At 38.6% G+C, this 26,877-nt stretch overlaps 1 protein-coding gene across 1 annotated transcript in view; it reads right to left on the reverse strand.

Annotated features, from left to right (window-relative positions):
* Positions 1–26,877, reverse strand: part of KDM5A (lysine demethylase 5A) — a 99,065-nt gene that overhangs the window by 19,598 nt on the left and 52,590 nt on the right. The window contains exons 15-24 of the mRNA XM_044226992.1: positions 18,383–18,564; positions 17,892–18,016; positions 17,292–17,442; positions 15,813–15,927; positions 13,375–13,730; positions 8,915–9,053; positions 5,709–5,888; positions 4,763–4,924; positions 2,504–3,055; positions 2,002–2,145 (exon numbers count right to left, since the gene is read on the reverse strand). Of these exons, the coding sequence (XP_044082927.1) occupies positions 2,002–2,145; positions 2,504–3,055; positions 4,763–4,924; positions 5,709–5,888; positions 8,915–9,053; positions 13,375–13,730; positions 15,813–15,927; positions 17,292–17,442; positions 17,892–18,016; positions 18,383–18,564 (2,106 nt within the window). The remainder of the gene's footprint in view (positions 1–2,001; positions 2,146–2,503; positions 3,056–4,762; positions 4,925–5,708; positions 5,889–8,914; positions 9,054–13,374; positions 13,731–15,812; positions 15,928–17,291; positions 17,443–17,891; positions 18,017–18,382; positions 18,565–26,877) is intronic.

The following is a 26,877-nucleotide window of genomic DNA, read 5'->3' on the forward strand; positions in this document are numbered from 1 at the left end:
TTATATATCATATATATGATGATATGTATTATATATCATACATACATATACATTTATACATATATATATATCACATCTTCTTTATCCATTCGTCTGTCAATGGACATGTCAGCTCTTTCCATAGTCTGGCTATCATGGACACTGCCGCTATCAACACTGGGGTGCAGGTGCCCCTTCGGGTCACTACATTTGTACCTTTGGGGTAAATATCTACTAGTGCTATTGCTGGGTCACAGGGCAGCTCTATTTTTAACTTCTTGAGGAAGGTCCAAACTGTTTTCCAGAGTAGCTGCACCAGCTTGAATTCCCACCAACAGTATAAGAAGGTCCCACTTTCTCCACATCCTCACCAAAATTTGTTGTTTCCTGATTTGTCAAGAATTATCCTAAGTCTTGCACCTACCATTCTTCTATTTTTCTAAGCTGTCAAATATACTGCTAACACTATAAATTCCTAATTCATATTATAAAGTCCCCTCCTACCAAAGGAGAGCTCATAAGCTAACACCACTATATAATTTTCATTAAAAAGATTACTCTGTACAACCATATCAAACCATAGTTTTGATCCCTAGCCCTAAAATCATGTAATATTTGTGATGTTTTGTTTTCATAGGTTTCTAAAATGCTTCTAAAGTCCATCCCGTTTAGCAATTCTAGAGTACTGATTGATACTTAATGTGCTAGAAAGAGAACAACCCAGATAAGGCCTCTAAGCATAGTAAATGGGCAATTCTAGCATTAGCGAACTTATATGTGGCATGGGCTGCATTCCTGTCCAGCTGCTTCTTTAGAACTTTACCATAACAGGCTAATTCAAATTTTAACTTTGCTCAAGTCTTTAATTCATAAAACTAAAAATTCCCTCATTAAAACATTCCCAAGATCCATTTTTATCTTGAGAAAAATATTTTAGTTTACAAGCATCTATGACAGATGGTATTAATGGTTAGAGACACAAATTCTAAACAGTTCAACAAAGACTAATATAAAACAGATCAATGGATTAACTGTAACCTGACAGAGTTTCTGCCTAGATAATGATGTTATTACTACTAGGTAAAAGACAAAGCACCTGGGCCTGACACAAAATAATAAAAGGCCAGTAGGATCTAACACAAAACAAACTTGCCAAAACCAGTGTAGTGTCATTATCAAAAGAATCACAGTGAGGGTAAATAATTTGTTCTAGCTGCAGCTGTAACTGCAAATCTGAACCATGGGCCCAAGTATAACTCATCTCTGAATAGGACATTCTATCTTGCACCATCCAGATGAGAAATCAGAGCAAGATTCAAAGCACCGCTAGAATGAGATTCTTAAAACATAACTATACAGACTTAAGCAACCCAAAGGAAACAAAATACTGAAATGAGCCATGAAAGCTTTCAGTAATCTAAATGCATGATTTTATTTTTATTTTTTTTTCCAGCGTAACAGTATTCATTATTTTTGCACCACACCCAGTGCTCCATGCAATCCGTGCCCTCTTCAACACCCACCACCTGGTTCCCCCAACCTCCCACCCCCCGCCCCTTCAAAACCCTCAGTTTGTTTTTCAGAGTCCATAGTCTCTCATGGTTCACCTCCCCTTCTAATTTCCCTCAACTCCCTTCTCCTCTCCATCTCCCCTTGTCCTCCATGCTATTTGTTATGCTCCACAAGTAAGTGAAACCATATGATAACTGACTCTCTCTGCTTGACCTATTTCACTCAGCGTAATCTCTTCCAGTCCCGTCCATGTTAAATGCATGATTTTTCTAGTCCCTTTAGGCCACAAGGAGTTACAAGGTAAAGAAAATAAACACTGATTTTTTTAAAAACTCCATCCTTTAAAAAAATTGTTTTATCAGTCTGTATTCTGGGGGGCTTAGAAAAAAATGCTATCACCACAAACGCAGGATAAATAGACTAGCTTTCTCTTCTACTTTCAGGCTTCAAACATTAGTGTTCAGTAGTTTTAACAAGCCCAGTGATCAGGTATGCCTGTCCATTAATTACCTTCATGTCATAGCCATATGTCTCCCGGATATCTTCATCAGAATCTGTTTCTTCATCATCATAGTCCATTGTTTGTCGAGGGGAAGAAGATACACTGCTCACCACCCGGTTAAAAGCAGACTGCTGGAAACTAGGTAAGTGTCCCTAAACAACAAACAATTCCAACATGAACAGAGGGAAAACCTAAATAAACAAGGGTAATTAATGTGCACTTAAGAACACCTAAATGTAAGACCAACAGAATTCAACAGTTAGTACAGATCAAATTATTTGGTTATGATGCCAAGGTCTGTCTCAATGATATTTCCAGGTTAATGGTTCACTAAAATGACCAGGTATATACCCAAAGTAAATTCTATAGGCGTATACAGAAAGATGTTATGGATAACATAACTGCTGGCAACTTACTGTTTTCCTAGTCAGCTGCTAAAATATATTTGATTTACAATTTATACACATAATCTCATGAAATAAAAAAAAAGAAAGAAAACCCTAAACTTGCCTGTAAGTCTGGATTAGCAGCTGCTTTTTGGAGTTCTGCACTGATGATCTTTTCAGTCTTTTCTCGAGCTGCCTGCTCCACCATGCGCTGGCTCAACACAGACAGTTTGGCTAGGGCAGAGGACAGTTCATCTGTGGCTAGGGCCTGCCGTGCTCTATCTTGCCAGCTCATAGCTCGTTCTGTCAAACACTGCAGGGCCTCTCCTTCAGGCAAACGTACAGGCAACTTCTGAAGAGATACCAGGAGTGAAAGAATAGTCTCTAACCTCGGCCTTCGAGACCGCATACAAAGAGGGCAAAGGAATTTTACTTCTTTAGCCTGCCAGCTAGACCCTTTTTTCTGGGAACCTGATTTAGGAAGGGGAACACAGCTGTTATGGAACCAGTCTTTGCAGAGCTCACACTGTAGCATAAACCCACTGGCTGTCTTGCGGCAAATGCAAAATTTTACTTCTTCTATACGGTCCACCATTGTCATCTTGGCTAGGTTGGCTGCTCTGAGGGAATGCATGGCTTCAATCTCTTTTTGCTCCCGTTCTTTGAAAACTGCCACCTGTACACAACAAACATTTAAGAGTCATTGAAAAAGAGTGCAAAAATGCCAAATCAGAGCTGAGAGATCATCTCCACACTGTGCCCTCATTATGACAAGCACTGTCTTTAACAAACAGGCATTTATCAATCATTTCCTGTAATTTGGGTGCAAACATTCCTCATCTGTGAAATGGGCAAAGTGCTGCCATATTTGGCAATTTCTATCAGTAGAGTACCTAGAACTCTTCTGTAGGGTATAGTACAAAGATAATCTGTATTAGAGTTAAGCAACCTAAGCACAAAGCCTGGCTCTTATACTTACAGATGGTTGGTCTGGGGCACACGTTTTCCAAATTTCAGTTTTCTGAAACATGAGGATACCAACCAACCCCATTTTGTTGTTTTGAGGATTAAATAAGGTAACACATGAAAGTGCCTAACTTGGCGCCTCCCACAAGGTTAATACCCAATAAATATTACTACTCATCCCCTTGTAATTCCTTCCCTGGGGATGACTTCTACACAAATCAATTTTTATTTCTTTCTCAACAGCTTCTCCAATTCATGCAGAAGTAGAATAACAAAGTCTGATGGCCAAATATAACAAGATTTTATGTAATTCATTTAAAAAAATAAGTGAAAGTAAACAAAATTTAATTATCATGAACACTGCCAATGCATTTTCTTTTTTAAATTGATAGTACTGAAACAATTTTGAAATAATTTCCAGTTCTATTCATCTGACAGGACTGATTGATAGGCAGGCTCCCTAATAAATCATTTCCACTGGCCTCAAAACAGAATCATTTGAGGATGCCTGGGTGGCTAAGTCAATTTAGCATCCAGCTCTTGGTTTCAGCTCAGGTTGTGGTCTTGGGGTCCAGGAATCGAACTCCACATCAGGTTCCCTGCTATGCGGGAGAGTCTGCTTCCCTGCACTCTCTCCCTCTGTCCCTCCCCCTGCTCATGCGCTCTCTCACTCAAATAAATACATCTTTAAAAAACCCCAAAAAACCCAGGATCATATGTAGGCAGAAACATCAATTTGTTATCAAGTAACTCAATGTATGTAATTCCCTACTGTTAAATAGGCCCAAACTCATTTTTTATTTCTCTTTATATCCTCAGGCTCATAGTCATCTTCACACATTCCTCCTCCTCTCCAAAAACACCCATCATTTTACTTAGTTACAAGTGTTTTCTTGAGCATCCACTATACTGTGAATGAGACTAAGAGAAGGGAGATATTTTAAATAGCAGCTAGTGTCATTAAATGGATATAATTCCTTTTAAAAGCACAGTATTAAATGTCATAAAATGCTGTTAAATTCTAACCGTAATCACATTCCTAAGAGCGAAGTATATGAAAATAATTTGAAAAAAGGAAAAGACTTTATAAAGAAGTTCACTTTATATTATCCATAATAGCAAACAGTAATAAAAGTATTTGATGTATCAGAAAAGTGTTCAATAAATTATGGACAATCTGATGGAATATTAGACAACTATTAAAACAGTAAAAAAGAACAGAGATATGGAAAAGACAGTTTCCCAGGGAATGAGAGACTAATAAACTTGGATTATAAATCTATAAAAATGAAATATTTTACTATAAAGCCAAAGATAAAAGTAAAAATAGTTAAGAACATAAAACCAGCGAATCTAATAGCTTTATAGAATTCTATATTCATGATGCAGACTCAGAATGCATTACATAATTTCTTACCACCATAGCTGTATCTCTGGTTTCCTCTAATCCTTCCTCCAGATCACTCAGAGGCTCAAGGTCCAGATCCTTTTCTTTTTCTTTTTCTATTAGTTCTTTTACTTTTTTCCTCCTGTTTTTACCACTCCCATATATACCAATGTCAGTCCGGGGACTCAGTACCTACAAAAATAAAACCAAACACGGAGTCCTGGCTTTTAAAAAAATCTTAAAACTGGGGCGGCGCCTGGGTGGTTCAGTGGGTTAAGCCTCTGCCTTCAACTCAGGTCATGATCTCGGGGTCCTGGGATCAAGTCCTGCATCGGGCTCTCTGCTCAGCGGGGAGCCTGCTTCCTCCTCTCTCTGCTTGCCTCTCTGCCTACTTGTGATCTCTCGCTGTCAAATAAATAAATAAAATCTTTAAAAAAAAATCTTAAAGCTGAAAATAATAAAAAAGAACCATTTACTGACCACTCATCTTGTCCTAGGCACCTTCTTACGTACCTTCTACACACACCTAATGCAATCTTCACAACCACCTTCTTTTGTAGGTGTATCACCTGTATTTTACAAACTGGGGAACGAAGGCTCGGAGAGGAAACAACTTGCCCAAGGACACAGAGTTAGCAATTAGAGAGCCAGTCCTCAACATGAAGTACCTTACTCCAAAGCCTACGCTCTTTAACTACTAGGGTGTTCCAACTGCTCAAGATGAAAAGGGTAACACATGTAAGATATTTCAAGGACAGAATCCATTAGTAACAGAGATAAGATCCAGGCTGATTCCTTTTTCTGGATGCAGTACAAGATGAACTGTGGATAAATCTGCCTAAGGCAACAGACTTCCAGTCAACATTTGGTATCACTTAATAAGAATCACTTATAAAACCATGACCAGATAAATTGAAAATAACCTTCACCAATGAAACTCCTACCTAAGGGTATTAAATTACTAACTGTTCTTTACCTGCAACAAGGTATGGCTAGAATTCTTCTTAAGGAAGGTCCTCCCAGTCCGTTCTCTCCATGCCCGTGCAGCTGCCACTTGTGATTCTACCTGGGGTAACGCATCCAGACGCACAGGGATAGGTCGCCCTTTAGCAGATAAGCTCTCCAGCTGCTCTAAGTAAGCATAGTTGCTGCCACTCTGAAACACAAAAGTGCATTCTCACATGACTTGCACTTTCTTATGGAGTCTAGTGATATTGGTCAGAAGATCTTACAAAGAATTTAGCATTGAGTTTTTTTTTTATTAAATGTTGTTCTTTAAACCTAGTTCTATCTCTTGAACTAATAGAGCTTCCAATGTCCTTTTTAAAAAGTCTGAAAATTCATTCTGTCAAAGATTTTTATTAATCAACGAGGGAGCCAGTCAAGATGTAAAAATCAGTTCAAAAGATAATCTAAAGAACAGACACATAGGGGCATCTGGGTGGCTCCACTGGTTGAGCATCTGACACTTGGTTTCAGCTCAGGTCATGATCTCCTGGTTAGGAGATCAGGCTCCACGTCCAGCTCCCTGCTCCACAGGAAGTCTGCTTCCTCTCTCCTCTTGTGACCCTCCCGCATTCACACACACTCACTCTCTCTCTCTAAAATAAATAAATAAATCGTTAAAAAAAAAAAAAAAAGACATTTATAAATACAATCAGGAAATTTGCTAACAGAGGGAAACATACTTAATATCATATAGGACAATTCATCTTCTCTACCATGGAGAAATAAATTGTTTCATTATAAATTTAACTGTCTTTCTATGGACACGATTCATTTGTATTACTCTAATTTTTTAATAACTGCAAAGTTGTAAAATAGCCTCGTCAAAAAAAAATCCACAGCATGCACTCATAGAGTAAGATGATCCTGGAGCGTTCTCCAGAAAACTTCCAGTACTCCACTAAAAGGACACCCATAATTTCTTTTGCCTATTTCAAAGGCTTTCAAACTTTTCCAATGACTACAGAGCAGTATTTTGGTGCTGATAACCACCTCCATTTTATGTTATATAAATACAGATGAAAACAGATATTTGCCTAAGTCACAATGGTTTAGTATTTCCATATAATCAAATTACTGTTTTTCGAACTATTACTGCTTTAAGTTCACTAAAGAAATCATTATAAAGAGGTGAGAGGGTTAACAAGTAATCCATTTCAGGGATTTGGCAAGAACACCCGCAGTGGGTTGGCAGCCAATAGGCAGTAATTCAGAGTAATACCTTAGACTGGATGAATCTTCAGGCAGACAGACACATAGCCTAAGAAACTGTATACATGCCCTTAACATTCATTGTTATTAAGAAGCTCTGAATGAGGGAAAGGCATAGTTACATGCTATAAACAGACATTGCAATAAAAGGTTATTTCCTATGTTAACTGATTCATTTGCCTATAAATTCATTTTGAAAGTTATACTGGAATATTTAGAAAAACAGACAAAAAACTTAAGTTGTTTTTTTTTTTTTTAAGTAGGCTCCACACCCAGTGTGGGGCTTGAACTCACAATCCTGAGATCAAGAGCCACATGCTCCACCAACTGAGCCAACCAGGCACCCCAACTTAAATGAATCTTCAGTAATAATAATGGGAAGGTTCTAGCCCTAAGTGATATTACAATGGCATAATTAAACACTGTGGTACTAGGATTAAAGAACAGACAGGTATATGAAAGAGAAAATAAAGCTCAAATAGGTACAGCTGAGAAATACCATGTTTACTGCTATCCCTTCTTGTACCCAACTATAGCCATTTGACTATGAAGGACCTGGCTAAGGCTTGACTTAGCCTGTTCCCAAGCTCTGTACCTTAGAGTATGCCTGTCAACAGAAACTGTCCCCTTACTTAGTTCCTATGAGTCAAGTCTTCTCACTGAAGGGAGGGCTTGGCGGAGGACAAGTCCTTCAAAATTACAGAGGAAACACAAGACAGCCATCTTGTAGACTTGGTCCTATAGTCATAAATTAACAGCCAACTAAGGGTAATCAAATATTTGAGGACAACCAACCTCCTGAAATGGGTTAAAGATGAAACAGAGAATGGGGTGCCTAAGTGGCTCAGTGGGTCAAGCCTCTGCCTCAGGCTCAGGTCATGATCTTGGGGTCCTGGGATCGAGCCCTGCATCGGGCTCTCTGCTAAGCAGGGAGCCTGCTTCCCCCCGCCTGCCTCTCTGCCTACTTGTGATCTCTGTCAAATAAATGAAAAAAATCTTTAAAAAAAAAAAGATGAAACAGAGGAGCTGTCCTGATGAAAACAGAGATAATTTTTTTTCTTCCAATATTTCTTAAATTCAAGTTAGTTAACATACAATATAGTACTGGTTTCAGGAGTAGAATTTAGTGATTCATCACTTACAGAGAACACCCAGTGCCCACCACAACCCATGACCTCCTTAATGTCCATCATCCATTTAGCCTATCTCCCTATCCACCCATCTCCCCTCCAACAATCCTTAGTTTGGAAAATACAGATAATTTTAGCAATAGTATAGAAGGAGCACAGCTAAGAAGCTCCCAGAAAGAGTTAACTGAAAATAAACTAAAACAAAAGTCATTAGAACTTGACACCTAGAGTATGTTCTTTCTTGGGACAGCAAAGAGTTGGTTTCCTTTTCTTTGGATATAGTTCTACAATAAAGAGTACATAAAAAAAAAAAAGAGTATATACATACTCAATACTGAAATGCTGCAAGGTTTTTATAATTCAGGAGGTATGTTATATATCGTTTTAAATTAAAATATATAATACATGTCTTTCTGAGTGCCAGCGTACTATCTTTACATCCTTCCCTCACAATTCTACTCCCAAACTAGAATAATATCTATTGTAAGTGTTATGGTGTTCGGTAAATTTTAATTTCATTTTCTTTTTTCTGCCTATTTTAAAATTTATTTGCACACATGGCAAAGATTCAAAGAATACAGCAGGGAATGAACTCCCTATTGCTAGGAGTTAAATAAATAGCTAATTCCGCCATCTTTCATAGCAGGGAGTCGAGAGAAGTAACATTTAAATAGGTAGTATTTATTTTGAATGACAGAATCAGATGGAAGAACAACTGAATTTTAAGTACCATTATTTTATTATGGTTATTCTATTTTAAAGAATTAAAGGCTTAAAGGATTCATCTGTGAGATAGCATTACCAAAATCGTAGGATAATTCAAGAGGCTCCTTACCTGAATAGCTTCCACTTTAGCTGTCCATTCTCGAGCTTTTTGTAATGCTTCTTTCAGGGACAATACATTGGGTAGAAAGGCTGGAATGTTTTTGGCTTCATTAACTATGCTTTCTAAACTTGCCACACTGTGCCGTGGTCTTAAAAAAAACCACAAAGACAGGGCAGATGCATAAGGAAAAGTCAAAACGCTACCAACATTTAAATAACATTTTAGAACATGCAGAGAAATTTCATATATATGATTTCATTTAGTTCTTACCACAATCCTATAAGGGAGGCAAAGCAGCTATTACTTTAATTTCCAATTTACAAATAAGAAAACCTTAACTCAAAAATTTTTTTTTTCCTAAAACCATTTAATATGGTGAATGGCACAGCTCAAACACTGATTCAGAATGAGTCTCAGATACCTTGCTCTTTCCACTACACTAAATTGCATCTATGTTAGTTCTCCACAATATCTGATATTGTCAGAGATGCGTGTCAGACAGCAGTGTGGAAAGCAATAGTCTAGGAGTCCAGGAATAGTCTCTAAGTCCAGGAATTAATTCAACCACATTCAATATCACCTAGTTAAAAGATGAATAAAATAGACCTCATCCTCAATGAATCAGAATACAAGGTAAGAATTAAACTTGTACTGGGGACAAAGAGCAAATCATTTTAGGCTTACCACTATGGGAAGTTGTGATTAATTCTGCTTAGAGGAGCTGAGAAAGGCTTTGAGCCAAGGCTTAAAAAAGAAGTGTGATTTTCTCAAGTGAAAGGTTAAAGGAAAAAAAAAAACCAGGAATATAATGAACAAAGACATGAAGAAATGTTTACAAATTAGTTAGAGGTCCAGGAGCACCTGGCTGGCTTAGTGGGTAGAGCATGTAGCTCTTGATCTCAGGGTCATGAGTTCAAGTACCATTTGGTGGGGCGGGGGAGAGAGATTATATATTTTTTTAATTTAAAAACTAAAATCTTAAAAAAAAAAAAGTTAGTAGTCCAGTGTGAGGACGGGAGTGAGGTAGGAGCAGGAGTAAGAGCAAGAAGTAGGGGAATTTTGACAGGAAAGAAAGATGTAAGAGATTTTGAGAGCCATGAATTTCGCCATGGAAGCAATGGGAAGCTACCAAGGGTGGGAACAGTTTCATTATCCATGAATCCTACCATGTGCTAAGCACGGTGCTAGGTCCTGGAGACTATTAAAACACAGGAGTGACAGAGTGACAGAGCCCTTGCCTCATTAAACATTTTAATCTTGTGGTGTTAGAGGGGGATTATTCATAGCACTGTTAAGATGCTATCAAAATATAATAGCAGGGGGACCTAAACTGACTTGGCAGGTGATGGAAGGATTCCCAGAAGTGACGCCCAAGCTTTCTTAGCCTTTTTGAATGGGAGTGAGTCAGGAAAGCTGGGACCAGAGGCTGGGTAGGAGTACACCACAGGGGATGGAGAGAAGGGAAGTGTGTTCCAGAGGAGAAAATGAGCACATGCAAAGGCCCAGAGACAAGAAAGAACATGGCATGTCTGAGGAAAACAGGGTGATCATGACACTTGAAACACAGAATGCAAAGGAAGAATAGCAAGGGATGAGGCTTAAGCAAAGGGCTAGATTACAAGATGGCCTTATGAATTAGATGAAGGACTCTAAATGTCATCCCCAGGGGAATAGGAAACAGTGAAGGGCTCTAAGCAAAGGAGTGAAAAAAACTACACCTGTATTTTAAGAAAATACTAGTTGCAGTGTAGAGAATGATGAGAGCAGGGTGAGGTCCCAGAGCCTGTGGCTATGATTTAGGCCAGCTATGACAGTACCCCAAAGAAGAATGAAAGTGAAAAACATCAAGGAAATATAATCAATGTGACTTGGTAGTTTACTAAGGTTGAGGGTATGGAAATGGAAAGGTCAAAGGTAATTTCCAAAGCTTGTTTAAAGGAGAAAAACAGTGGTTTAATTCAAAGGAAAAAGGAGCAAAGGACAAGATGATGGGAAAGAGTTAATGAATCCAATTTTGGATATGGGGAATCTGAGGTACCAATAAGACATCCAATGGAATTACCAAATAGGCAGACAGTATCTACAAAAAATACCAATGCTATTGATAAGAATTTGGAGTTAATCAGCATACAGATGGCCAATTGAGCCAGAAAATAAGAAGAAATTTCCATGGAGATGTACAGAGTGAAAAAAGAAGTGGTCTAGGCCAGAATCTTGAGGAATGACATTATTCAAGAGGCAGGGAGAGAAGGCCAAAAGCAGAGGAGGAGGATATTGAGAAAACAGTGGTCAGAAGTTAACCAATCCAAAAGGCCAAGAATACATCTATCAAAATATAATAGCAGGGGGACCTAAACTGACTTGGCAGGTGATGGAAGGATTCCCAGAAGTGACGTAGATGTGTTTCAGAAATCTAACTTCAACAGAAGTTAGAAAACAAAGAAGATTCCACTTCCCACTATCCCCACCAAGCCCTCTCCCTCTATTTTCTTACTAATTTTATTTTCTTCGTGACACTAATTATCTGAAGTTCATTCAAACATTCATTTACTCACTTTTCACCTGTCTCTCCCCACTAGAATGTTGGCTATATTGTACAGCAGGGACTCTGTGGGTCTTTTCCCCTACTATCTCTACTGCACTTAGAAATAGTACTTGGGGGGGGCGCCTGGGTGGCTCAGTGGGTTAAAGCCTCTGCCTTCAGCTCAGGTCATGATCCCAGGGTCCTGGGATTGAGCCCTGCATCGGGCTCTCTGCTCTGCAGGGAGCCTGCTTCCTCCTCTCTCTCTGCCTGCCTCTCTGCCTACTTGTGATCTCTGTCAAATAAATAAATAAAAATCTTAAAAAAAAAAAAAAAAAGAAAGAAAAAAGAAATAGTACTTGGCATGTAGTAGGTACTCCATAAATACTGAATTGCAAAGATTAAGGGAAAATACAAGAACCCCACACTTAGGTCAGTGACAATGGAGTTGAAGAAGACAGATACGAGAGACATTTTACAGGTGAGCTCCTTAAAACTTAGTGACTGTAAATGTGGAAAATGAGAGGAAAAAAGTCTTCATACTACTACCAACAAAATCTCATTCTGTAGACTACTCTAAGTTGCATCAGGTGTATCAAAACAGGTTTTGCATTCCAGTTATTTAGCTTTTCCCATTTACTATGCTCCTGGAACTGCCATGAATAATTTGAAGGCTTCAAACAGGAAAAGCTATAGATACATTTTAGTATGTATTCCCCATGACAACTAGACAGCAAAATATCCAGCAAAAATATATCCAGCCTTTTCTCGGTTAAACAGAACTGTGTTTGTTATATAACACAGCTCAAATCTATTTGTTTATTTATCATCTCTCTGGAGGTCTTACAACGGACCTTTTTTTTTTTTTAGATTTTATTTGCCAGAGAGAGCAAGAGAGAGATAGAGAGCAAGCTCGAGCGGGGGAAGCAGGCAAAGGGAGAAGGGAGACTTCCCGCTGGGCAGGGAGCCCAGTGTAGCACTCAATCCAGGACCCCGGGATCACAACATGAGCCAAAGGCAGATGGTTTACCGACTGAGCTACCCAGGTGTCCCAACACAGCTCAAATTTAAAGCCTTTTCCACTTCATTCCGAAGTCTTCGTGTACTTAAGTACTTTGCCAGCCACTTATTTTTGTTGCAGTTGACAGGAAAAGCTGTGTTATTTAGTAACTATGGGCTTTAAGTATGCCAGGTTTCTCATCCTCACAAAAGAAATTATAGATCTTAATTTAGATCTTAATTTTAGCTGAAGCAGTACTTTCATAAAGAACATTACAGTCTAATTAGTCAATTAGTTGATATACAATCAAGTACGGTGAATGGTTTACTGAAATCTTGCAAATCCAATGAGGGTACCAATGCTAATGCAACTGTGTAATGGTCTCCTGTCTTTCTTGCTTCCCCTTTCCCACTACTTTCCTACATAAATCCTCACTCAAAGCCCATTTAACTTCTGTCGGCCTAACACACCCTAAGTATTCTTTAAACTTATTAGCTGGATCTTTCTTACTCTCCTTCCACTCAATCCCACTCATGCTTCAAAGCTTTACCTAAGTTATTTTCTCTCAAGCTTCTCTCCTGACCACCAGAGCTAAAAATGACCTCTCCTCCTCTGAATTCCTATAGCTTTTTTCTGTACCTCTCAGTTAACAATAACATATTGCAGTGAGCATTACATTTCTTAGCTCTGAACTATAGTATAGATAATGAGAAGGTTCTAAACAAAATACTACTTTGTTTCACTTAAACCACTTAGCAAAGTACTCTACAGGAACATGCACACAATATTTGAAACTGTTTACATGCAGACTTAATTGATAATTTAGTAACTGGTCAGGGAAGGCATAAAACATCTAACTAAATATTTAATGAAACAGATACTTAAATTCATCCTTCAGTTCTACCATTAGTTATTAAAGAGGCAACAGTCACCAATATATGTGTTCACCTTGCCTGTAGGCAGACCTTAGCCTTTTCTTCCCATCGCTCAGAGACTGTAAGGAGCTCCTGTAGTTCAGCCATTGCCTTCTCCACGGCATGGTGGGGGGCCAACCCCACCCCAGAGTCTATCAGTTTCTTCATGACATCCAAAGTGACCTGTTGTGGATCTGACAGGGTCAGTCTTACTTCATCCAACCATCGAGCCTGCTGTAGTTCTTGCTTTAGTCGGGCTAATTCAGGTAGCTCCACATAGAGACTAGAGCCCATGTCTATCAACATCTGAAGTTTGGAAGAATCCGGGGTTTCATCCATCATGGCCTCTTGAGCACGTTCATGAAACTCTTCCACATCATCCAGGAGATTCTGATAAAGTCAAAAAAATAAAAATAAAAAACAAATTTAAAAGATACAAAATAAGTATGGAATAGATATAAATTCAGGCAAACTATCAAATTCTAGACTAATAATTCTAATCCAATAATCTCACCACTATAGCACCAGATATACTAGTTAAGAACATAATTATGCTTCTCTGTAATTACTTACACATTTACTTTTAAAGTATGATTAATTCATTCAAACAATATTTAATGACTGCGGACTACAATGCAGCACTGTTCTAAGCACACAGCACTGAAACAAACGAAGTCCTTGTCTTCAAGGAACATATACACAGCCAGACACTGAATATAAAATGTTTCAGTTGATTTTAAGTGCTGTGAAAATAAAACAGGGCAACACAATAAAGAATGACCAGAGAGGCAGGCATATTACTTTGCAACGGTGGTCACAGGAAAGAGATGAACTGACACTAAAATGAGGAGCTAGAGGACCTTAGGAGGAAGAGCAGTTCAGGCTGGGCGGATAATAACTGCACAACCTTTCACAGAGGAACATCCTGCTCTAAAGTGGATGATGGGAAGCAAAGGGGAAAAATGCAGTTTAAAAAATAAATAGAGGTCAGATTACATAATGCCATATAGGAGTTTAGATTTCATTCTAATGGTTTTGGGGAAGCACTGGAGAATTTTAACCACAGAGAAGTGATATGATTTGATTTACATTTTACATGATCACACTGGCTACCAAATGAAAAATAAACTGTCAGGGACCAGAGAAGAAAAAGGTAGAGGAGTTAAGAGGCTGTTACAGCAATGCAAGGGGCAGAATCTAGCAGTTCAGAGCACAGTTTAAGCAATGGAGATGATGGCAAATGGCTCACTTTGGGAAACATTCTGAATATTTACACTTGTTTAGAGACTGGATGTGGGCTATAAGGGAAATAAAGGAATCAAGGATTTGATTCACTAAAAGGCTTTTAAGATGCCTTTTAGTCACAGGCAGAGGGATACAACTGGATAAGCAGAGCATGCAACTGGATGTACAAGCCGGTAGGAGAGAACAAAAGCATTGAGAGTTGGTGATCTGGGGGATCAATAAGATACAGGTGGTATTAATGTCACTGAACAAGGAAGATGTCAGGATCTAAAAAAAGATCTGAGACTTCTAATATACTCCAACACTCAGAAGTCAAGCCAAGGAGAAAACAAATGACAAAGAACACCAAAGAGAAGGAACTGTGAATGAGCGAAGAAAAACAGAACGTGTGATGATGTCACAGATGTTCAGAGAAGAAAGTTCTCTCAGGAAGGAAAGAGTGGTCAACTACTAAATGCTCCCATGACATAGAATAACAGCAGAAACACAACTGATACTGGATTTTGCGCACGGACACCCCCCTCCTTTATTTTAAGATTTTATTTATTTGATAGAGAGAGAGTGCACACAAGCAGGGGGAGTACAGGCAGAGGAAGAGTGAGAAGCAGGCTTCCTGCTGAGCAGGGAGCCCCATGCGGGGCTCAATTCCAGGACCCTAGGATTAGGACCTCTGCCCAAGGCAGATGCTTAACCAAGTGAGCCACCTAGGTGCGCCTAAGCTGATAACCTTGATAAAAACCATTTTAGATACCCTGCCGATGGCCAAATCACAAACCACCACAAACTACCAGAGGATTACTAACTATGCTGGTTAATATATCTGATATATACTTTTTAAGACTGTACATATTCAAGAAGCCATCAAGGCCCTAGTAATTTCAGAGCTCACATTTTTAAAAGCTCATGAACTAGTAACTTACTGATACATTCAGGTTCTTTTAACTATTTTCTTGCATCTCAATTACATCTGTGCTAAATGAGGATTCCGATCTAAAATCAATGTAGGAAAAAATTCTAAACTAACTACATTGGTTCCAGAACTTGAAAAGGAGAATAAAAGGCTAAGAACAAAACCAGGGGTTCTTACTGCCTACTGAAAACCTTCAAACAGCACCATTTATGTGACAAACGCAACAAAAAGCTAGTCTAGACATACTACTTTGTTGACCCAAAACAGAAACCCATACTACAAAGGATATTACCCCAGAAAAGAATGTAATACTCCACCTTTACTTGTCGAGCTTGGCTGATGACACATGGAAGACTAAAAAGTTGTTGGACAAAGGCCTTCAATTCTTCCACTGTCAGTTTGGTCCGAGTTCTCCCACTATCTGGGCTCTGCCTGATATGAAATAATATTGAGACATAAGTAAGAAAAATCCACAGTCACCTGATAGCAAAGGAGCTTCTAGTCTCTCTAGAATTCTCACCCAAGCAATCCCAGAATACGAATGTTTGAGAGGTTCTACTCTAATGGCGATCACTTCCAAATTAGGTTTTTACCTCATTAGTTAATGACTCAAAGATTCAACTCTCCAAGTTACAGTTCCTCCAATCTTCCAAGTATTGAGCACTTTAAACAATCAATAAATTCCTCAGAGTAAAATACCATGTTTATTAATAAAATTAAATTTTCTATCTCAAAAACCTTAAAATGTGGAACAAGGACCTTTAACTTGGCTAGGGGATAAACCCCTCTGAAATGGATTCCGAATGGTATGTGTATATACATTTTTCTAAGAAAAGGGTCCCATGCTTTTGTCAGATTCCCCAGGGGGGTTAGTGACCCAAAGACAGGTGAAAATTCCCTGATCAATGCTTCAAAGTTCTCTAATCAAATGGTAAATAAAAAATGTACGAAGTGATTTAGAACCCAACATGAAGGGCCATAGCAAAACCCATTCAGGAAAGTGTTGGCACGTATATGAAACAATACCACAGAAAATTTAGCACATGTGAATTCCATTAAATCAAGGGTGTGTACTTCTACACTTCTTTTTTTTTTTTTAAACTTCTACACTTCTTAATAATACAGCCTCTCCAGCATCCATCAAGGTTAGTCTTTGCTGCCACCTGCCTTCAGCATGTAGTATCATTTATTTATTTACAAATATTTATTGCACATCCAGTATTTGCAGGACACTATTCTAAGCACAAGAATAGAGCAATGAAAAAGGATAAAAAAAAAGTCTGCAACATTCTAGTCTAGAAGGTGTCTAGTGGGACTGGGAAAGAAAGGAGGAGATAATAAATAAACCAGTATATCGGGACGTGACAGGGCTAAGAGAAAAAGAGAGCAGGAAAAGAATAAGAAGGTTGCAGTTTTATAAAGTGTTGTCAGAGAAGGCCTCTTCAAGAAGAATGTGTCAGCGATCTGAAAAAGAACTGAAAGAATGAGGGAACAAGCCACTTGGATATGATAGAAGAGGGCTCGAAGAGCAAAGAAGTGTGAAGGCGCTAAGCAGAAGCATGCCTGGTGTTAAAAAGCTCAAAGGGGAAGAGGACTCAGAGTGGAACAAGAAAAAAGGGAGAGCAGTAGGAGAGAAAATTGGGACATAACTGAAGGGAGAGAAATGGCCACAACAAGAGGTCAAAGATAGATTGGGAGGGACCAGTTACACTTTTGGCTTTTACTCTAAAAGAAAAGCAAACAAGCAAAACGAAAAAATGCACAGGAAACCACTGGAGAACTCTTCCTAGTCTTACCTATGCTTCTGCTTTTTGCTCAGAAGCAGCTGAGCCACAGAAGCGCAAGTCTCAGCTTCCTTCACAGCATCTCTGAGTTTTCTAAAGAGATCATTCTCTGGGTATTTCCTATCCTCAGCATCTTCCAGCATTACTCGTAATTCGATCAAATCTGTAAAAACAAAGCTACATACTATGACCACAGACATAAAAAGCCATTTAAAAATACTCACCAACCTCTCTCAGGTTAGTCATCAATCTATTAGTGGAAACACTGCAGCTGTGAAAATCTCACCAATGCAATAAAAGCTTAAGAACAGGTGCGCATTCCTAACCCTTACAGACAATTTCTCTCCAGGAAGGTAATTCCTCTTTCTTAACTAACCTTTAGTGGCAGTCCACTGGTAACAATGGCTCCCCAAAATACATTATCTACTGTAAGTTTGTTGTCTGTCTCATTTTATATTAACTATTTATGTAAAAGAAAATTTTCAAATAGAAAACTAACCAACCTACTAGCTGCAAATCCCATACGAAGCCTACCAATTTTCCCTTACTGGAGGAAAAGCACATAAAACAAAATAAGGCCTCTTTCAATGTGTATGCACACAAAAGCTTAACCTTTCTTGTGGTTGAAGTTGGCAGATAATGCTTCTGTAACACGGCTGACCCAAGTGTCATAGGACTGTGCCCTGACCTTCACACCATACAGCAGAGAAGGGAGGTCCTCTAATGGGTAGCGGTATCTAAGCACAAAGAAAAACAAAACAAATAAACAAAAAACACAGAAATTAAAAATGTTGCAAACCAACAACGTTAAAATAAATTTTAAGTAAAATCAGCTTAATAAACGACCAAGGAAATGGGGTCTTAGATCAAAGCCACTCACAGAGTTTTAATGCAGGGAGAGACAAGGAACATGTGAAATCAACTGATAAAAAAATCTAACATTAGTTGCCAAGTTTAGGGCCAACTTTAAAGGACTGGTCCTCAGCAGGGAAGCAGAGACAAGGAAAAGCTCCCAGTGCACACTTGGGGAAGGGGAATTACAAAGAACAGTGCACTCAGTTTTTTAAAAGAAGTAACAAGTTTTACAAGAAACTTAAGGATACCTAAGACATTTCTTCTGCATGGGGCAGGGGCACAGATCAGTTGGATGGTAGAGACACACAAGGCGTTCAGGATTACAGGAGCATGTGAGAGCAGAGAGAAAACACGTGGTTCTGCACGCTGAACACTGTCGCTCATCATCAGGAACAAGTTCAAACACTTCTTCTTCTGACATCAGGACGCCCTGAAAAACAATTCATGTGACCTACATCAAGTCTTTATAAGGTCTCAAGCATCAGAACTTAAGAGTTATTAAATTTTCTTCTACAGGTAAATCTGACTTAAGATATAAACACGAGGGGTACAATGGCACATCATCAAAATACTTTCTAAAATTAATCATTCTTAATTTTTTTTAAATGGGAAACATTAAACCTTTGTGTGCAAGAATACACAGTTGACTGATACAACTATTTTTTAAATTCAGGGAACTTACTACAAAAGTCAAAGCAGTCATTTTTGAGGAGAGGGAGGGAAATTGTAATTGGGAGATAATTTTGGGGTGGCTAACAAAGTTCTATTTCTTTCTTTTTTTTTTTTAGAAAGTTCTATTTCTTTTTTTTTTTTTTTCCAATTTATTTATTTTCAGAAAAACAGTATTCATTATTTTTTCACCACACCCAGTGCTCCATGCAAGCCGTGCCCTCTATAATACCCACCACCTGGTACCCCAACCTCCCACCCCCCCTGCCACTTCAAACCCCTCAGATTGTTTTTCAGAGTCCATAGTCTCTCATGGTTCACCAAAGTTCTATTTCTTAACTAGAATTGTGATGACAGCAAAGTTTACTATATAACAATTCATGAAGCTATATATTTTGTTTCATATGATTTTGTCTTCTCCTTAAAGCAAGAAAAACATCAATTAAAAAATTTTTTTAAGATTTTATTTATTTATTTGACAGAGAGAGAAATCACAAGTAGGCAGAGAGGCAGAGAGAGGGGGAAAGCAGGCTCCCCACCGAGCAGAGAACCCGATGTGGGGCTCGATCCCAGGACCCCGAGAACATGACCTGAGCTGAAGGCAGAGGCTTTAACCCACTGAGCCACCCAGGCTCCGCCCCTCCTATTTTTTTTTTGGTCCCAGGGATACTATACCCTTGAATCTTGAATATAAATATATTAGTAATCAATGATCTCAAAATAACATGGATAAATACAAATATATGCAAAGATAAAGTAGTAAAAATTACTTCAACTATGCAAATCAAAATATAATCTACTTCAGCAAGACATCAAAAAGAAAGGTAATTAAATTCAGTCTGCCAGCTTAAGAAAATAAGAGCATTTGAAGAGTGCATTTTATAAAGACTTCCATTTAATATACAAGGGTTGGGACGCCTGGGTGGCGCAGTTGGTTGGACGACTGCCTTTGGCTCAGGGCGTGATCCTGGAGTCCCGGGATCGAGTCCCACATCAGGCTCCCAGCTCCATGGGGAGTCTGCTTCGCTCTCTGACCTTCTCCTCGCTCATGCTCTCTCTCACACTCTCTCTCTCAAATAAATAAATAAAAAATTTAAAAAAAAAAAAAAAACCTTAAAAAAAAAAATAATATACAAGGGTTCTCTTTAGAGTCACTACTTGTGTAAGCAAGGTACTTATAAACCTAATTTCCCTATGAAAGCAAACTGTTTTCACTTATCCAAGGTAAAAACACAATAATTTATTCACTGGCAGACACAATTCAGTTCTTACAAAACAGATCTTGCTTTTGATATTGGTTTTAATCTACATGTCTCTTAACCATACACCCATATCTTCCCATTTCTGATATTAGCCTTTAATATTTGCTTTAAAAATTGTTTCATGTAGGGAAGCCTGGGTGGCTCAGTCAGTTAAGTGCCTGCCTTCAACTCAGGTCATGATCCCAGGATCCAGCACCAGGCTCCCTGCTCAGTGGGGAGCCTGCTTCTCCCTCTGCCTGCTGCCTCCCCTACTTGTGCTTTCTTTCTCTCTCTCTCTGTGACAAATAAATAAAATAAAATCTTTTAAAAAAATTATTTCATGTAAAAATGGTTCCAAAATGCACTGCAGGTATTTCTTAGCTTCTAAGAATTTACACAGCTTCAGAACAGCTGGCAAACAGGACATTAATACATCAAGAAATATGGGGCACCTGCATGGTTCAGTTGGTTAAATTGGCTTGGGATTCTCCCTCTCTCTGCCCCGAGGCCCCCACCCCCTTCCACTCACTTTCTGTCTGTCTCTGTCTCAAATAAATTTTACACCAGATCCTAAAGTATGCTCCAGGAACCCCTAGCCCTAGAAGATACTCTGCAAAAAAATTAAATAAATTGTCTATGGGAAAACGCTATGTATTACCCATATACTCCCAATTTAAGAGATTAACAATGAACACCAGCATATCATAGAAGTTTTACAGTAAGGAATCATTACTTCTTTATCCCCAAGTAATTTTTTCTTTTTTCTTTTTGAAGATTTTTAATTTATTTGACAAAGAGAGAGTAGGCAGAGAGGCAGGCAGAGAGAGGAGGAAGCAGGCTTCCCGCTGAGCAGAGAGGCTGATTCGGGGCTCAACCCCAGGACCCGGAGATCATGACCTAAGCTGAAGGCAGAGGCCCAACCCACTGAGCCACCCAGGCACCACGCCCCCCAAGTAGTTTTTTCTTAATCTACCATTTCCCAAGCTTTGCTATCACAGAACAATTTTTCCTTATAATACTTTTCAACATTATATAATTCAGAAAATTATAAATTATTAGGAGGGAACAGAGAGAAGAAAAAAGAGATAAAAATTAAAAGGCAATTTGAAATAATCAAGGTGAGAAAATTAAGGAATGAAACCAAACGGTAGCAGTAAAGAAAAGGGGGGTGGGGGTGGAATTAATGAGACACTGCCCAAATAAAAACTTCAAACGAGATAGCAGATGACTGTGAAAGAGACGGATTGAGTCAAGGATCGCATCAAGTTTTTAAAATAATGATCCTGGGGCGCCTGGGTGGCTCAGTGGGTTAAGCCGCTGCCTTCGGCTCAGGTCATGATCTCAGGGTCCTGGGATCGAGTCCCGCATCGGGCTCTCTGCTCAGCAGGGAGCCTGCTTCCTCCTCTCTCTCGCTGCCTGCCTCTCTGCCTACTTGTAATCTCTCTCTGTCAAATAAATAAATAAAATCTTTAAAAAAAAAACAAACTTATAAAATAATGATCCTGATACTTACTGGGAATTAGTAAAGTGGTCTGTGAAAGGGCAGATGGAGAGTAGATGATATTCTATCTCAGATGCTGAAAGTAAGATGACAAAAAGCTAAACAGAAATGTCTCCCAGGGAAACCTGGATTACAAATGGGTGACTGGATAGGACACCTCTTTCAGAGTGACAATTCCTGTGCATAAACTAGGAGGAAATATCAAGACCTGAGAAATGAAACCACAAGGTAGTAATTGAAAAAGAGGTAAAATCCTAAGAAAAGCTAAGAATTCCTTGTAAGGCAGAACGAAAAGAAAACAATAAAAGGTCAAAGGCTGCACCCTGCAAACCCTGGCAATTGAAGATAAGGAAAATAATTAAAAGTGACTGGCAAGGGGCACCTGGGTGACTTGGTTGAGAGGCTGACTCTTGGTTTCAACTTGGGTCATGATCTCAGGGTCCTGGGATGGAGCCCCAAGTTGGGCCCCATGCTCAGCAGGGAGTCTGCTTATGGATTCTCTCGCTCCCTCTCCCTGTCTCTCCCCCAGCTCATTGTCTCTCTAAAATAAATAAATAATTTTTTTTTAAAAATTTTTTTAAAATGACTGCAAGTGTTATCAGGTGCAAGAAACAGTAGGCAAGTGTTAGGGAAAGGAACAAAGAAGCAAAATGTAGTGCAACAAGAGGTCATGGGGATGAAAGACAAAGAGCAACTAGATTTTGGCAATAAAATCACTAACAAATTCTGAGAATTTCAGAATGACAGTGACAATGAAGGGATAAAAAGGAAACAAGGGCACTGGCCACAGAAAAACCACTCGAGTTTTTTGGTAAAAAAAAAAAAAAAATGAAAACTTTCTTCAAGATAGGAAAGACAAGGGCACAATATGCAAAGAAAGGGTTGAGATTAGAGTCTCAAGGGCATAAGAAGAAGTTGAGGTTACAGGAAAAGAGTCCTTAAAGAAATGTGATCAAACAATAAATAAAATGATCAAGAGATGCAATACTCAAATTACTGCAGAACAAGGAAAAACGATACCCCATTAATAACAAAGGTTAAACCTAAAATGAGACTATACCACAAAAACCGACTTCATGAGTCTCCACCAATGTACAGGCAGACCTTGGAGATATTGTGGGTTTTGTTTCAGACCACAATAATAAAACAAGTATCATAATAAAATAAGTCAAATGAACTTTCTGGTTTCTCAGCACATATAAAAAAGTTATATTTACCCTATACTGCAGCCTATTAAATATGCAATAGTATTATGCCTAAAAAAGCAATGTATATACCTTAATTTAAAAACTCTTTATTGCTAAAAAATGCTCAATATCATTTGAGCTTTTCACTGGTGGAGGGTCTTACCTCCATGTCACTCGGGCTGCTGCCTGATCAGGGGAATGGTTGCTGAAGGTTGGGGTGGCTGTGGCAATTTCTTAAAATAAAACAACAGAGTCTGGGACACCTGGCTGGCTCAATTGGTAGACAACAATAACAACAGAAGTCTGCCACATCAACTGCTTCTTTCACGTGTGACTTTTCTGAAGAATACAATGCTGTCAGATAACATTTTACGCACAATTAGAACTTCTTTCAAAACTGGAGTCAATCCTCTCAAATCCTGCCACTGCACTATCCACTAAGTTTATGTAATATTCTAAATTCTTTACTGTCATTTCAATAATCTTCACAGCATCTTCACCAGCAGATTTCACCTCTGGAAATTACTTTCTCTGCTTGTCCATAAGAAGCAACTCCTCAACTGCTCAAGTTTCATCATGAGATTGTAGCAATTCAGTCCCATCTTCAGGCTCCACTTCTAATTCTAGTTTTGATACTTCCACCATCTGCAGTTATCTCCTCCACTGAAGTCTTGAATACTCAAAGTCATCCATGCCAAGACTGCAATCAGCTTCTTCCAAACTCCTGTTCATGTTGATATTCAGGCCTTGTCTTATCTATCAGGGATATTCTTTTTTTTTTTTTTTAAGATTATTTATTTATTTATTTGACAGACAGAGATCACAGGTAGGCAGAGAGGCAGGCAGAGAGAGGGGAAGGGAAGCAGGCTCCCCGCCGAGCAGAGAGCCCGATGTGGGGCTTGATCCCAGGACCCTGGGATCATGACCTGAGCCAAAGGCAGAGGTTTTAACCCACTGAGCCACCCAAGCACCCCTATCAGGGATATTCTTAATAGAATCTAGAAAGGTGAACCTTTTCCAGAAGGTTTTCAATTTATTCTGCCTGGGTCCATCACATGAATCACTCACTATCATGGCAGCTACAGCCTTACAAAATATGTTCCTTAAATAGTAAGACTTTTAAAGTTGAATTACTCCTTGATCCATAGGTTGCAGAACAGATGTCCTGTTTGCAGCATGGCAAACTAGGTCTAGACCATTTGTAAACAAATGTGCTGTCATCCAGGCTTTGTTGTTCCAGTTACAGGACACAGAGTAGATTCAGCTAATTCTTAAGGACCCTGCTTTTCAGAATGGTAAATAAGCACTGGTTTCAACCTGAAGTCATGCGCTGTATTAGCCCCTAACAAGACAGTCAGCCTCTCCTTGGAAACTCTGAAGCTAGGCATTCATTTTTCTCCAGCTAACAAAGTCCTAGATGGCATCTTCTTCCAACAGAAGGCAGTTTCTTATACACTGAACATCTGTACTTAGCGTAGCCACCTTCACTGACTTCAGCTAGATCTGAATAAACTCGTGCCAACTTCTGAATAAACTCGTGCCAACTTCGACATCAGCACTTGCTGCTTCACCTTGCATTTCTGTGCTATAGAGATGACTTCTTTGAACTAACCTCTGCTAGCTTCACGAACCAAACTCTGCTAGCTTCAAACCTCTGAGCTTCTTTACCACTCCTAGCCTATGTAAAACTGAGGAGTTAGGGCCTTGCTATGGATTAGGCCTTGGCATAAGAAAATACTATAGCTGGCTCCATCTTTTATCCAGATCACTAAAACTTTCATCACATCAGCAATGAGGCTCTTTTAGTTTCTTATTGTTCATGTGTTCATTAGAGTAGTACTTTTAATTTCCTTTAAGAACTTTTCCTTTGCATTCACAACCTGGCTAACTCTGGCACAAGAAGTCAAGCTTTTGACTAATCTAGGCTTCCCACATGCTTTCCTCATGAAGCTTAAGCATTTTTAGTTTCTGATCGAAGTGAGAGGCATGTGACTCTTCCACTTGAACACTTAAAAGGCCATCGTAGGGTTATTAATTGGCCTAACTTCAATATTGTTGTATCTCAAAGAACAAAGAAGCCTGACAAAGAATGAGGAAACAGCCAGTTGGTAGAGCAGGCAGAATATATAAAACATTTATCTAATAAGTTCACTGTTATATAAGCATAGGTCATGGCACCCACAATAATGACAACAGTAACATCAAAGATCACTCATCAAAATGACCACAACAAATATAATAATGAAAAATCTGACCAATTAAAAAATGGGGAGGGGTGCCTGGGTGGTTTAGTGGGTTAAGCATCTGACTCTTGATCTCAGCTCAGGTCCTGATCTCATGTTTGTGAGTTCAACCCCCACGTTAGGCTCCACCACACCACCCCCACCAAAAAAGGGAAGAGGACATGAACAGACATTTCTCCAAAGACACAGAGATGGTAAAGAGACACATGAAAAGATGCTCAACATCATTTATCAGAGAAATGCAAATTAAAACCATGATATATCATCTCACATTTATCAGAATTATTAAAATTAAAAATACAAGAAACAAGTGTCAGCAAGGACGTGGAGAAAAAGAAACAGTCATGCACTATTAGTGGAAATGAAAACTGATGCAGCCACTGTGGAAAAATAAGGAGGTTCCTCAGAAAATTAAAGACAGAATCACCATATGATCTAGTAGATGCATTACTCGGTATTTACCCAAAGAATAAGAAAACACTAATTTTAAAAGATATATGCACCCCTATGTTTATTACAGCAGTATTTATAATAGCCAAATCATGGAAGCAACTCAAGTGTTCACTGATAAATGAATGGATAAAGACGATGTGATATATATATACTGGAATATTACTCATCCATAAAAAAAGAAGGGTAACTTGCCATTTGCAATAATATGGATGGACCTAGAGAATATAATCCTAAGTAATATAAATCAGTCGGAGAAAGATAAATACCATCTGATTTCATTCATATGTGGAATTTAAGAAACAAAACGAAGAAAAAAAGATAAACTAACAAATCAGAAAGACTCTATTAAGGGTATTCCACTTTCTTTTTTTAAGTAAGCTTTATACACCCAGCATGGGGCTCAAACTCATGACCCTGACATGAAGAGTGCCCCAGATTCTACTAAATACAGAGAATAAACTGGTGCTTACCAGAAGGGAGATGGGGGTGGGTAGGTGAAGGGGATTAAGAGTACACTTATGGTGATGAGCACCGAGTAATGTACAGAATTGTTGAATTGCTATATTGTACACCTGGAAACTAAAATAACACTGTATATTATGAGATAACTAAAAATAAACAAAATAAATGATATAAAGTAAAAAAGTCTGAAATATTGTGAGAATTACCAAACATGACACACAGACACAAAGTGAGCAAATGTTGTTGGAAAAATGGGACCAATAAATTTGCTTACTGCAAGGTTACCGCAAACTTTCAATTTGTAAAAATCAGTATTTATGAAGCACAATAGAGCAAAGGTACATTAAAATGAAGTGTACCTATGCTTAAATTTCAAGCTTCAATAGACACCAGGTAATGAGAAAGGAATTCCCCCCCTTTTTAAAAAGATTTTATTTTTAAGTAATTCTACACCCAACATGGGGCTCAAATTTGCAACCCCAAAATCAAGAGTCACACTCTATAGACTAAGCCAGCCAGGCACCCCAAGGAATTTCATTTTAAATAAATATACATAAAATGAATAACCTTAGTTTCCACTTTAGGAAACAGAAAAAGAAGACCAAATTAAATCCAAATAAGCAGAAGAGGGGCACAGTGTCTGGGTGGTTCAGTTGGTTATGTATCCAACTCCTAATTCTGTCTCAGGTCATGATCTGAGAGTCATGAGATCAAACCCTGTGTTGGGCTCTGTGTTCAGCGTGTAGTCTGCTTGAAGTTCTCCCTCTCCCTTTGTCCCTCACTCTGCCTGTACTCTCTCTAAAATAAATATATAAATAAAATCTTAAAAAAAAAAAAAAAAGAATTAGAGCAGAAATCAGTGAAATGAAAAAAGGGAAATGAGTAGAGAAAAAAATCAAATAACCAAAAACTGGTCCTAAGAAAAGGTCAATGATGCTGATAAGCCTCTAGCTGGGGGAAAAACAAATAAACAGGACACAAATTACT

The sequence above is a fragment of the Neovison vison genome, chromosome 12 (genome assembly GCF_020171115.1).
Source record: "Neovison vison isolate M4711 chromosome 12, ASM_NN_V1, whole genome shotgun sequence".
Lineage (NCBI taxonomy): Eukaryota > Metazoa > Chordata > Mammalia > Carnivora > Mustelidae > Neogale > Neogale vison.